At 39.8% G+C, this 13,792-nt stretch overlaps 1 protein-coding gene across 4 annotated transcripts in view; it reads right to left on the bottom strand.

Moving 5' to 3' along the window:
• Positions 1-13,792, bottom strand: part of LOC100357107 (NXPE family member 2) — a 38,826-nt gene that overhangs the window by 13,233 nt on the left and 11,801 nt on the right. For all 4 annotated transcript variants that reach the window (XM_051849113.2, XM_070078585.1, XM_002708413.3 and 1 more), the window contains one exon: positions 12,004-12,764. In XM_051849113.2, coding sequence (XP_051705073.2) covers positions 12,004-12,764 — 761 coding nt within the window. The remainder of the gene's footprint in view (positions 1-12,003; positions 12,765-13,792) is intronic.

Here is a 13,792-nt window from a genome sequence, read left to right as displayed (position 1 = left end):
GTATTCAACCAAAAGTATTAAGTAGAACAAACAAAAAAATACTAAGAGGGATCTAACAGATATCTACAGAACTTTTCATCCTACATATAAAGCATTTACATTCTTCTCAGCAGTACATGGAACCTTTTCTAGGATTGACCACATACTAAGCCATAAAGCAAGTCTCAGAAAACTCAAAAGAATTAGAATCATACCATGCAGCTTCTCAGACCATAAAGGAATGAAGTTTGAAATTAGCAACTCAGGAATCCCGAGAGCATATGCAAACACATGGAGATTCAACAACATGCTCCTGAATGAACAATGGGTCATAGAAGTAATTAAAAGAGAAATCAAAAATTTTCTGGAAGTAAATGAGGATAGCAACACAACATACCAAAACTTACAGGACACAGCAAAAGCAGTGTTAAGAGGAAAGTTTATATCAATGGGCCTATATCAAGAAATTGGAAAGGCACCAAATAGATGAGCTTTCAATGCATCTCAAGGATCTAGAACATCTGCAGCAAACCAGACCCAAATATAGTAGGAGAAGAGAAATAATTAAAATCAGAGAAGAAATCAACAAGATTGAATCCAAAAAAATTTTAAAAATTCAACCAAACGAAGAGCTGGTCTTTTTGAAAAAATAAACAAAATTGACACCCCATTGGCCCAACTAACTAAAAAAAGAAGAGAAAAGACCCAAATCAATAAAATCAGATATGAAAAAGGAAACATAACAGACACCACAGAAATAAAAAGAATCATCAGAAATTACTACAAGGACTTGTATGCCAGCAAAAAGGGAAACATATCAGAAATGGATAGATTCCTGGACACATGCAACCTACCTACATTGAACCAGGAAGACATAGAAAACCTAAATAGACCCATAACTGAAACAGAAATTGAAACAGTAATAAAGGCCCTCCCAACAAAGAAAAGCCCAGGACCAGATGGATTCACTGCTGAATTCTACCAGACATTTAAAGAAGAACTAACTCCAATTCTTCTCAAACTATTCAGAACAATTGAAAAAGAGGGATTCCTCCCAAATTCTTTCTATGAAGCCAGCATCACCTTAATTCCTAAGCCGGAAAAAGATGCAGCATTGAAAGAGAATTACAAAATATGGAGCCAAGATGGCGGAATAGTGAGGGCGCGCACCGACAGTCCGGGAAAATTTAGTTTAATAAAAGGGGAGTTACGGTAGCCTCAGAAAAAAAGAACCAGGAAAATATTGCAGAGGAAACTCTTCTGGATCGAGTGGCTGTGAATCGGAGGACCTACTGGGAGAACAAGGTCGCCCACCGCGCGGAAGCCGAGCCACGGGACCGAGCCGCGGGAGCCGCGGGTACCGCGGGTGCCGCGGAACCCGCAGGGTCTGCGCGCCAGTGTGGGAAGGAGAGTGCATGTCACACAGACAACAGCGGGGAGAGTTGCGATGTCCAGGGCTCTGAGTCCACACATCGGCGCTGGAAGGGGAGGTGAGCTCAATAACCCGAGACATTGGCGGGGAAACAAGGGTCAGAATCTAGAGGGGGGCCGGGAAGTGCAGCAAACTCACTACCGGAAAGAAGGGAAAAAAAAAAAAGCTTGGGGGTTTCTCTTTCCCCTAACCCTGCAAAGGTTGCAAGGCTGCAAGGCTAGAAGAATTCCCAAGAGACAAAGAGCAGGCCCCCTCTCTGGATTTACATATCAACAGGGGAGAGCTAAGGAACTGAGTCACTACAATTCAGTAGCCTAGGCAACCCACTGGGAGTCCAGAGGAGCCTAAACAGACTCTTTGGGTAGAAGCCAGAGACTGGAAGCTAAATACCATCAATTCTGCACAGCCGTGCCGTGCGGTGTTACTAATCCCCTGAATAAAATAAATAAATAAATAAATAAATAAATAAATAGAGAGAGATTTACCATGCATAATCTGAGGGTGTCACCTTTGCACACCCTTAACCAGGAAGAACCAAGCAGAGCTCTCAGGCCGCACCCATCTCAAGCCTCCAAGGCTCCTCCAACAGGAGGCAGTCCACTTAACACGGACATAGTATAAAATAAAAAAATAAAAATAAAAAAAAACACGCACAGTGACGAAAGAAGAATTAACTATGCCAAGTAACAAACACAGAAATCGAGGGAACAAGATCAACGATGACACTATGATGCCTCCAAATAAACAAAACACCCCAAACCAAGATTATGAAGATGATGAGATAGAAGAAATGCAAGATACGGATTTCAAAAAATTTATGATAAGAACATTTAGAAGTTTTCAAAAGCAAATCCTTGAACTACAGAAATCCTTAATGGACAAGATTGAAAATCTCTCTCGTGAAAATGAAATTTTAAGGAAGAATCAAAATGAAACTCAGAAACTAGTAGAACAGGAAAGTGTGATAGTGAAGAGAAATCAAAATGAAATGAAGAGCTCAATAGATCAAATGACAAACACATTAGAAAGCCTTAAAAACAGAATGGGTGAAGCAGAAGAAAGAATATCGGACTTAGAAGATAGAGCACAGGAAAACATACAGTCAAACCAAAGAAAAGAAGAGGAAATTAGAATTCTAAAAAATATTGTTGGGAATCTAGAGGATACTATTAAAAAAACCAACATTCGAGTTCTAGGAGTTCCTGAAGGCATGGAGAGAGAGAAAGGATTAGAAGGCCTTTTTAGTGAGATACTAGCAGAGAACTTTCCAGGTTTGGAGAAGGACAGAGACATCCTAGTACAGGAAGCTCATAGAACCCCCAATAAACATGACCAAAAGAGATCCTCACCACGACACGTGGTAATTAAACTTACCACAGTGAAACATAAAGAAAAGATCCTAAAATGTGCAAGAGAGAAACGTCAGATTACTCTCAGAGGATCTCCAATCAGACTCACAGCAGACTTCTCATCAGAAACACTACAGGCTAGGAGGGAATGGCGAGACATAGCACAGGTGCTAAGAGAGAAAAATTGCCAGCCCAGAATATTATATCCTGCCAAGCTCTCATTTGTGAATGAAGGTGAAATAAAGACCTTTCATAGCAAACAGAAATTGAAAGACTTTGTGGCCACTCATCCGGCCCTGCAAAAGATACTTAAAGATGTGCTACACTCAGAAACACAGAAACACGGCCATCAATATGAAAGAAGGGAAAGGAAGAACACCTACCAGTAAAAGAGCATGGGAAGCTCAAAGCATATACTAGAAAATATCTCCGGGAAAATGGCAGGGCAAAGTCACTACGTATCAATAGTCACTTGAACACTAATGGTCTGAATTCTTCAGTTAAAAGACACCGTTTGGCTGACTGGCTCAAAGAACACAACCCAACTATTTGTTGCCTACAAGAAACAAATCTCTCTAACAAAGAGGCATGCAGACTGAAAGTGAAAGGTTGGAAAAAGATATTCCATGCCAACAGAAACCAAAAAAAAGCAGGTGTAGCCATATTAATATCAGACAAAATAAACTTTAATACAAAAACTGTTAAGAGAGACAAAGAGGGACACTATATAATGATTAAGGGTTCAATTCAACAGGAAGATGTAACTATTATAAATGTATATGCACCTAATTACAGGGCACCGGTCTATTTAAAAGATATGTTAAGGGACTTAAAGGGAGATTTAGATTCCAATACAATAGGACTGGGGGACTTCAATACTCCACTCTCAAAAATAGACAGATCATCCGGACAGAAGATCAACAAGGAAACAGCAGATTTAATTGACACTATTGCCCAAATGGATCTAACAGATATCTACAGAACTTTCAACCCTACATCTACAGACTTCACATTCTTCTCAGCAGTGCATGGAACCTTCTCTAGGATTGATCACATACTAGGCCATAAAGCAAGTCTCAGCAAATTTAAAAGAATTAGAATCATACCATGCAGCTTCTCAGACCACAGTGGAATGAAGCTGGAAATTAGCAACTCAGGAAACCCCAGAAAGTATGCAAACACATGGAGACTGAACAACGTGCTCCTTAATGAACACTGGGTCATTCAAGAAATCAAAAGAGCCGGCGCCGCGGCTCACTAGGCTAATCCTCCGCCTAGTGGCGCCGGCACACCGGGTTCTAGTCCCGGTCAGGGCGCCGGATTCTGTCCCGGTTGCCCCTCTTCCAGGCCAGCCCTCTGCTGAGGCCAGGGAGTGCAGTGGAGGATGGCCCAGGTGCTTGGGCCCTGCACCCCATGGGAGACCAGGAAAAGCACCTGGCTCCTGGCTCCTGCCATCGGATCAGCGCGGTGCACCGGCCGCAGCGCGCTGGCTGCGGCGGCCATTGGAGGGTGAACCAACGGCAAAGGAAGACCTTTCTCTCTATCTCTCTCTCTCACTGTCCACTCTGCCTGTCAAAAATATAAAAATAAAAATAAAAGAAATCAAAAGAGAAATCAAAAACTTTCTGGAAGTAAATGAAGACAACAACACAACATATCAAAACTTATGGGATACAGCAAAAGCAGTATTGAGAGGCAAATTTATAGCAATAGGTGCCTATATCAAGAAATTGGAAAGGTACCAAATAAATGAGCTTTCAACGCATCTCAATGACCTAGAAAAATTGCAGCAAACCAAACCCAAATCTAGGAGGAGAAGAGAAATAATTAAAACCAGAGAAGAAATTAACAGGATTGAATCCAAAAAAACACTACAAAAAATCAGCCAAGGAAGAAGCTGGTTTTTTGAAAAAATAAACAAAATTGACACCCCATTGGCCCAACTAACTAAAAAAAGAACAGAAAAGACCCAAATCAATAAAATCAGAGATGAAAAAGGAAACGTAACAACAGACACCATAGAAATAAAAAGAATCATCAGAAATTACTACAAGGACCTGTATGCCAGCAAACAGGAAAATCTATCAGAAATGGATAGATTCCTGGACACATCCAATCTACCAAAATTGAACCATGAAGACATAGAAAACCTAAATAGACCCATAACTGAAACAGAAATGGAAACAGTAATAAAGGCCCTCCCAACAAAGAAAAGCCCAGGACCAGATGGATTCACTGTTGAATTCTACCAGACATTTAAAGAAGAACTAATCCCATTTCTTCTCAAACTATTCAGAACAATTGAAAAAGAGGGAATCCTCCCAAATTCTTTCTGTGAAGCCAGCATCACCTTAATCCCTAAGCTAGAGAAAGATACAACACTGAAAGAAAATTACAGACCAATATCCCTGATGAACATAGACGCAAAAATCCTCAATAAAATTCTGACCAATAGAGTACAAAAACACATCAGGAAAATCATCCACCCAGACCAAGTGGGATTCATCCCTGGTATGCAGGGATGGTTCAACATTCGCAAATCAATTAATGTGATTCACCACATTAACAGACTGCAAAAGAAAAACCATATGATTATCTGAATAGACGCCAAGAAAGCATTTGATAAAATTCAACACCCTTTCATGATGAAAACTCTAAGCAAATTGGGTATAGAAGGAACATTCCTCAATATAATCAAAGCAATTTATAAAAAAAACCACGGCCAGCATCCTATTGAATGAGGAAAAGTTGGAAGCATTTCCACTGAAATCTGGCACCAGGCAGGGATGCCCACTCTCACCACTGCTATTTAACATAGTGCTGGAAGTTTTAGCCAGAGCCATCAGACAAGAAAAAGAAATAAAAGGAATACAAATCAAGAAGGAAGAAGTCAAACTATCCCTCTTTGCAGACGATATGATTCTTTACTTAGAGGATCCAAAGAACTCTACTAAGAGACTATCGGAACTCATAGAGGAGTTTGGCAAAGTGGCAGGATATAAAATCAATGCACAAAAATCAACAGCCTTTGTATAGACAAGCAATGCCATGACTGAGAAAGAACTGCTAAGATCAATCCCATTCACAATAGCTACAAAAACAATCAAATACCTTGGAATAAACTTAACCAAGGACATTAAAGATCTCTACGATGAAAATTACAAAATCTTAAAGAAAGAAATAGAAGAGGATACCAAGAAATGGAAAAATCTTCCATGCTCATGGATGGGAAGAATCAATATCATCAAAATGTCCATTCTCCCAAAAGCAATTTATACATTCAATGCAATCCCAATCAAGATACCAAAGACCTTCTTCTCAGATCTAGAAAAAATGATGCTGAAATTCATATGGAGGCACAAGAGACCTCGAATAGCTAAAGCAATCTTGTACAACAAAAACAAAGCCGGAGGCATCACAGTACCAGATTTCAGGACATACTACAGGGCAGTTGTAATCAAAACAGCATGGTACTGGTACAGAAACAGATGGATAGACCAATGGAACAGAATTGAAACACGAGAAATCAATCCAAACATCTATAGCCAACTTATATTTGACCAAGGATCTAAAACCAATTCCTGGAGCAAGGACAGTCTATTCAATAAATGGTGCTGGGAAAACTGGATTTCCATGTGCAGAAACATGAAGCAAGACCCCTACCTTACACCTTACACAAAAATCCATTCAACGTGGATTAAAGACCTAAATCTACGTCCTGACACCATTAAGTTATTAGAGAACATTGGAGAAACCCTTCAACATATTGGCACAGGCAAAGAATTTCTGGAAAAGACCCGGGAGGCACAGGCAGTCAAAGCCAAAATCAACTACTGGGATTGCATCAAATTGAGAAGTTTCTGTACTGCAAAAGAAAGAGGAGAGTGAAGAGACAACCGACAGAATGGGAAAAAATATTTGCAAACTATGCAACAGATAAAGGGTTAATAACCAGAATCTAAAAAGAGATCAAGAAACTCCACAACATCAAAACAAGCAACCCACTTAAGAGATGGGCCAAGGACCTCAATAGACATTTTTCAAAAGAGGAAATCCAAATGGCCAACAGACACATGAAAAAATGTTCAAGATCACTAGCAATCAGGGAAATGCAAATCAAAAGCACAATGAGGTTTCACCTCACCCCGGTTAGAATGGCTCACATACAGAAATCTACCAACAACAGATGCTGGCGAGGATGTGGGGAAAAAGGGACACTAACCCACTGTTGGTGGGAATGCAAATTGGTTAAGCCACTATGGAAGTCAGACTGGAGATTCCTCAGCAACCTGAAGATAACCCTACCGTTCGACCCAGACATCCCACTCCTTGGAATTTACCCAAAGGAGTTTAAATTGGCAAACAAAAAAGTGGTCTGCACCCTAATGTTTATTGCAGCACAATTCACAATAGCCAAGACCTGGAACCAACCTAAATGCCCATCAACGGTAGACTGGATAAAGAAATTATGGGATATGTACTCTTTAGAATACTATACCGCAGTAAGAAACAATGAAATCCAGTCATTTGCAACAATATGGAGGAATCTGGAACACATCACGCTGAATGAAGTAAGCCAGTCCCAAAGGGACAAATACCATATGTTCTCCCTGATTGGTGACAACTGACTGAACACCAAAAAGGAAACCTGTTGAAGTGAAATGGACACTATGAGAAACGGTGACTTGATCAGCATAGCCCTGACTGTTAATGAACAACTTAATACATTATCCTTCTTAATATTTTTTGTCTGTTCTACTTAATACTATTGGTTGAATTCTGTAATTAATACACAGTTATTCTTAAGTGTTGAAAATTAACTGAAATGTGATCCCTGTTAAACATAAGAGTGGGAATAAGAGAGGGAAGAGATGTATAATTTGGGACATGCTCAATCGAACTTGCCCCAAATGGTAGAGTTAGAAACATACCAGGGGATTCCAATTCAATCCCATCAAGGTGGCATGTACCAATGCCATCTCACTAGTCCCAGTGATCAATTTCAGTTCACAATTGATCATAATGAAAGGACTAAGAGTCAAAGGGAGCACATAAACAAGTCTAGTACCTGCTAACACTAACCGATAGAATAAATAAAGGGGAGAGTGATCCAACATGGGAAGTGAGATACTCAGCAGACTCATAGAATGGCAGATGTCCTAAATAGCACTCTGGCCTCAGAATCAGCCCTAAAGGCATTCGGATCTGTCTGAAAAGCCCATGAGAGTATTTCAGGCATGGAAAGCCAAGACACTCTGGCAAAAAGATCTCTGTGAGTGAGATCCCAGTGGAAAGAACAGGTCTTCAAAGAAGGAAGTACCTTTCTCTGAAGGGAGGAGAGAACCTCCACTTTGACTATGACCTTGTCTAAACAAGATAAGAGTCGGAGAACTCTGAGGGCTTCCATAGCCTTGGAAACTCATGACTGGAGCATAGGGAGATTACTGATGCCATAGACAGGAGTGTCAATTGGTAAAGTCAACAACAGGAGTCACTGTGCAATTACTCCTCATGTAGGATCTCTGTCCTTAATGTGCTGTACATTGAGATTTAATGCTATAATGAGTACTCAAACAATATATTTCACTTTGTGATCTTCTGTATATTAAGTTAATCGAAAATGAATCTTGATGTGAATGGAAGGGGAGAGGGAGTGGGAAAGGGGAGGGTTGTGGGTGGGAGGGACGGTATGGGGGGGAAGCCATTGTAATCCATAAGTCGTACTTTGGAAATTTATATTCATTAAATAAAAGTTAAAAAAAGTAAATAATATATAGAACTAAAAAAAAGAAAGAGAATTACAGACCAATATCCCTGATGAACTTAGATGCAAAAATCCTCAATAAAATACTCGCCATTGGAATGCAACAACACATCAGAAAGATCATCCACCCAGACCAAGTGGGCTTCATCCCTGGTATGCAGGGATGGTTCAACATTCGCAAATCAATCAATGTGATTCACCACATTAACAGACTGCAGAAGAAAAACCATATGATTATCTCAATAGATGCCGAGAAAGCATTCGATAAAATACAACACCCTTTCATGATGAAACTCTAAGCAAACTGAGTATGGAAGTAATATTCCTCAATACAATCAAAGCAATCTGTGAAAAACCCACAGCCAACATCCTATTGAATGGGGAAAAGTTGGAAGCATTTCCAGTGAGATCTGGTACCAGACAGGGATGCCCACTCTCACCACTGCTATTCAATATAGTTCTCGATGTTCTATCCAGAGCAATTAGGCAAGAAAAAGAAATTAAAGGGATACAAATTGAAAAGGAAGAACTCAAACTATCCCTCTTTGCAGATGATATGATTCTTTATTTAGGGGATCCAAAGAACTCTACTAAGAGATTATTGGAACTCATAGAAGATTTTGGCAAAGTAGCAGGGTATAAAATCAATGCACAAAAATCAACAGCCTTTGTATACACAGACAATGCCATGGCTGAGGAAGAACTTCTAAGATCAATCCCATTCACAATAGCTACAAAAACAATCAAATACCTTGGAATAAACTTAACCAAGGACATTAAAGATCTCTACGATGAAAATTACAAAACCTTAAAGGAAGAAATAGAAGAGGATACCAAAAAATGGAAAAATCTTCCATGCTCATGGATGGGAAGAATCAATATCATCAAAATGTCCATTCTCCCAAAAGCAATTTATACATTCAATGCAATCCCAATCAAGATACCAAAGACCTTCTTCTCAGATCTAGAAAAAATGATGCTGAAATTCATGTGGAGACACAAGAGACCTCGAATAGCTAAAGCAATCTTGACAACAAAAACAAAGCCGGAGGCATCACAATACCAGATTTCAGGACATACTACAGGGCAGTTGTAATCAAAACAGCATGGTACTGGTACAGAAACAGATGGATAGACCAATGGAACAGAATTGAAACACCAGAAATCAATCCAAACATCTACAGCCAACTTATATTTGATCACAGATCCAAAACCAATTCCTGGAGTAAGGACAGTCTATTCAATAAATGGTGCTGGGAAAACTGGATTTCCACGTGCAGAACCATGAAGCAAGACCCCTACCTTTCACCTTACACAAAAATTCACTCAACATGGATTAAAGACTTAAATCTACGACCCGACACCATCAAATTATTAGAGAGCATTGGAGGAACTCTGCAAGATATAGGTACTGGCAAAGACTTCTTGGAAAACACCTCAGAAGCACAGGCAGTCAAAGCCAAAATTAACATTTGGATTTGCATCAAATTGAGAATTTTCTGTACTGCAAAAGAAACAGTCAGGAAAGTGAAGAGGCAACTGACAGAATGGGAAAAAATATTTGCAAACTATGCAACAGATAAAGGGTTGATAACCAGAATCTACAAAGAAATCAAGAAACTCCACAACATCAAAACAAGCAACCCACTTAAGAGATGGGCCAAGGACCCACAATGAGGTTTCACCTCACCCCAGTTAGAATGGCTCACATTCAGAAATCCACCAACAATAGATGCTGGCGAGGATGTGGGGGAAAGGGGACACCAACCCACTGTTGGTGGGAATGCAAATTGGTTAAGCCACTATGGAAGTCAGTCTGGAGATTCCTCAGAAAACTGAAAATAACCCTACCATACAACCCAGCCATACCATTCCTTGGAATTTACCCAAAGGAAATGAATTTTCAAACAAAAAAGCTGTCTGCACATTAATGTTTATTGCAGCTCAATTCACAATAGCTAAGACCTGGAACCAACCCAAATGCCCATCAACAGTAGACTGGATAAAGAAATTATGGGACATGTACTCTGTAGAATACTATACAGCAGTCAAAAACAATGAAATCTGGTCATTTGCAACAAGATGGAGGAATCTGGAAAACATCATGCTGAGTGAACTACGCCAGTCCCAAAGGGACAAATATCATATGTTCTCCCTGATCGGTGACAACTAACCGAGCACCAAAAAGGAAACCTTTTGAAGTGAAATGAACACTATGAGAAATGGTGATTTGACCAGCCCTTGCCCTGACTGTTGATGAGCAACTTAATATGTTAAGGGTTTTAAACATGAAAAAATAAAAGACAAATCTGCATTTAAAAAAATTAGTTAGGTGTGGTGTGGAGACTAGATTGGAAGAAGCAAGACTGAGACAGGGAAATCATTTCTGGAGGTTTTGTGATAATCTGGTTGAGGAATAATACTAGTTTATACAGGCTAGTAGCGACAACAATAGAAATAGCTGAGTGTGGGAGAGAGTTGGGAGGTATAATTTACCGAATTTGATGACTTGTTACATATAAAGTGTAAAGGAGATTGAATAATGATACCATTTACCACATTTTTCTTTTCCATACTGTCTGTTAGTACTATTATGGATTAATATTCATAGAACGCATTATAGGAAAAGCTGGCCTACAAAACAGCCCTACTGAATGTGTCAGTATCATAGACCATGAAAAACTATAGGTATATATTATAGAAAGAGTTCCACTGGTCATACTCCTTTTAGCAAATGTTTCTAGAGGTGACCTGTATGGGGTCTTGTGAACATATTACCAGAATCAGCTCTGAACATTGGACTCAGACAACATCAATTGGCATGATAAAAGCTAAAGCTATCAGGCAACTTCAAAAATTTCATAGTGGGCAAGTGTTTGCCCCGGCAGCTAGGGAGTCAGAGTAGAACACCCACATCCCACATCAGAGTGCCTGGGGTCAACTCCTGATTCCAACATCTTGCTGATGCAGACTCTCACAGGCCACAGTGACAGATCACATAATTGGATTCCTGCCACACAAGTCAAAGACCTGGATTGAATTCCTGCCCCCCAGCTTTATCCCTGACTCAGCTGGAGTCATTGCAGACATTGGAGGACGGAAGAGAACCAGTGGACAGAAGCTAATTTTCTCTCCCTCCCTCTCACTTTCTCTCTACCTCTCAAATAATAATATAAAAAACTATTTTTAAGTATATGGAAAATGGAATTAAATATATGCATTCATTTTGGTGCAATTTTTCTCATATTATGTGAAAGAGTATAATATGAGAAAATTATGCATGGATTTCAAAAAGTTTTTGTATCAGAATAAATTCATGCTTTTAATTCCACTTTCTTATAAATCTCTTGAAGTACCTTCATATTACACTTTATCTTAGCCAAAAGGCTGAGAAGCAATGAAGTACCTTCATATTAGGCACAGTGGATCTAATCTTCAGTATACTTTTTCTCTATCATTGTGTTTGAGGGCCTGCTTACCTGTGGAAAAGGTTCCATTCTTCTTTGCTAAGATAGGAAATATTTCTAGTTCTGGTGGTCATGTGGGTCAGGGCATCACAGGGAACATGTTGAGGCCTCTCGCAGTAGAAGGCTTCTTGGTCTCGGGCATCCAGGTACTGGCAGAGTTCATTGCTTGTATTTAGGGTCAGGCCACATTCAGAGAAGACCCGGGAGGTGCCATTAGCAAACTGGCCCACAAAGATCACCCTATCATAGCCTTGGTTCCTTGCCCTCCAGAGAGCTGATGCCCCTTCACTGGGGTGGATGAGCAGAACAGACAGGGAGACCCGGCCCTCCCAGAACAGAGTGAAGCTGACAAGGTAGGTACCATTGTTGAAGTCGGTCACCTTTCCTGAGGCTCCCGCCTTCAGGGCTGGAGAGAACATCCTGGCCCTCAGGAAATCCCCACCATATTCCTTCCGGCGTCCTAAGTGGTCCCTCACCTCCAGCAAGACTTCCAGCTGGTCCCCCACGCAGTACTTGTCTCGTGGGTTGAGGATGGTGGCTGTGCTGTGTGTGGCACTGGTGGTGGTGTTCACGTGGGTGAAAGGTCTGGGTGGGATCAGCCGATCCAGTTTCTCCAGGATTTCCTTTACTCTCAGCTCAGTCTCTGTTGCTGGAACCACTGGATTCAGTAGTGCTTCCGAGAGTGAGAAATACTCCATTGAAGATGGAGAAATGCTCCATTTGAAGATACTCCATTGGATTAAAGGGGCAGGGTTTCTCAAGCTGAAGAAGAGCTGAAGTATGGAAGAGAAAAAGCATAGCATCAGCAAATAATAAGGCTTGCTTTCAATACAAATTATTATGGTTCATTTCACATCTCAGTGGGATGAAATTACATATCAAAAATCAATTGTAACTATTTTTCAGTTATGGAATCACTAAAATCAATTTCCATATAGTGTGATCTCCCCTGCTGTTAGTAGATGGCTTTGTTGGGGAGGCCTGGCTTAAAAATTAACTCAATAAGGGTCGGCGTTGTGGCGTAGTAGATAAGAACACTGCCTGCAACACTAGCATCCCATATGGATGCCAGTTCATGTCCTGGCTGCTCCCGTTTCCATCCAGCTCCATGCTGGATAGTCCAAGTAATTGGGCCCATGCCACTCACATAGGAGTCCCAGATGAAGCACCTGACTCCTGACTTCATGGCAGCCATTTGGGGAGTGAACCAGCGTATGGGAGATCTCTCTTTCTCTCTGTCTCTTCCTCTCTCTGTGACTCTGACTTTCAAATACATTTTTTTAAAACTTGATATAATACATAAATTTTTCATGATTGAATTTTAATTTTTTATGATTGAATTTTAATTTTTTTCCTTTCATTCCCTCACTTATCTTTTCTTTATAAAATCATTTAATATATATTGGAAGCCAGAGCCAGAGCAAGTTTTTAAATATGACTGTACCTAACTTTTATTTGTTTTATTGCATATTTGATTTATTATGTCCATTCTTTCTCCTCCCATGTATATATCATGTGTAATTTTAGTCATACTAAATATAGTGTTAACACTTTTTAGCAGTTAATATCACATACTATAACTATGTTGTTGTTGTCATTTACTTATTATGATCATTATTTTTCAGTTGCTTATATAACCTGGATTGTGTAGCCAACAATATTGTACAATTGAACTGTATCTATTTGTTTTCATTTTACAGAACATTGAGATATTTTCCAACTTTATATAGATAAGATTACATATTTATAATAGATTTCTCATGATAGAATTACCAGATCACTTATTATCGTGTTAAGTACC

The sequence above is a fragment of the Oryctolagus cuniculus genome, chromosome 1, assembly GCF_964237555.1.
Source record: "Oryctolagus cuniculus chromosome 1, mOryCun1.1, whole genome shotgun sequence".
NCBI classification, from domain to species: Eukaryota; Metazoa; Chordata; class Mammalia; order Lagomorpha; family Leporidae; genus Oryctolagus; species Oryctolagus cuniculus.
This window is presented reverse-complemented; position numbering and strand designations above follow the sequence as displayed.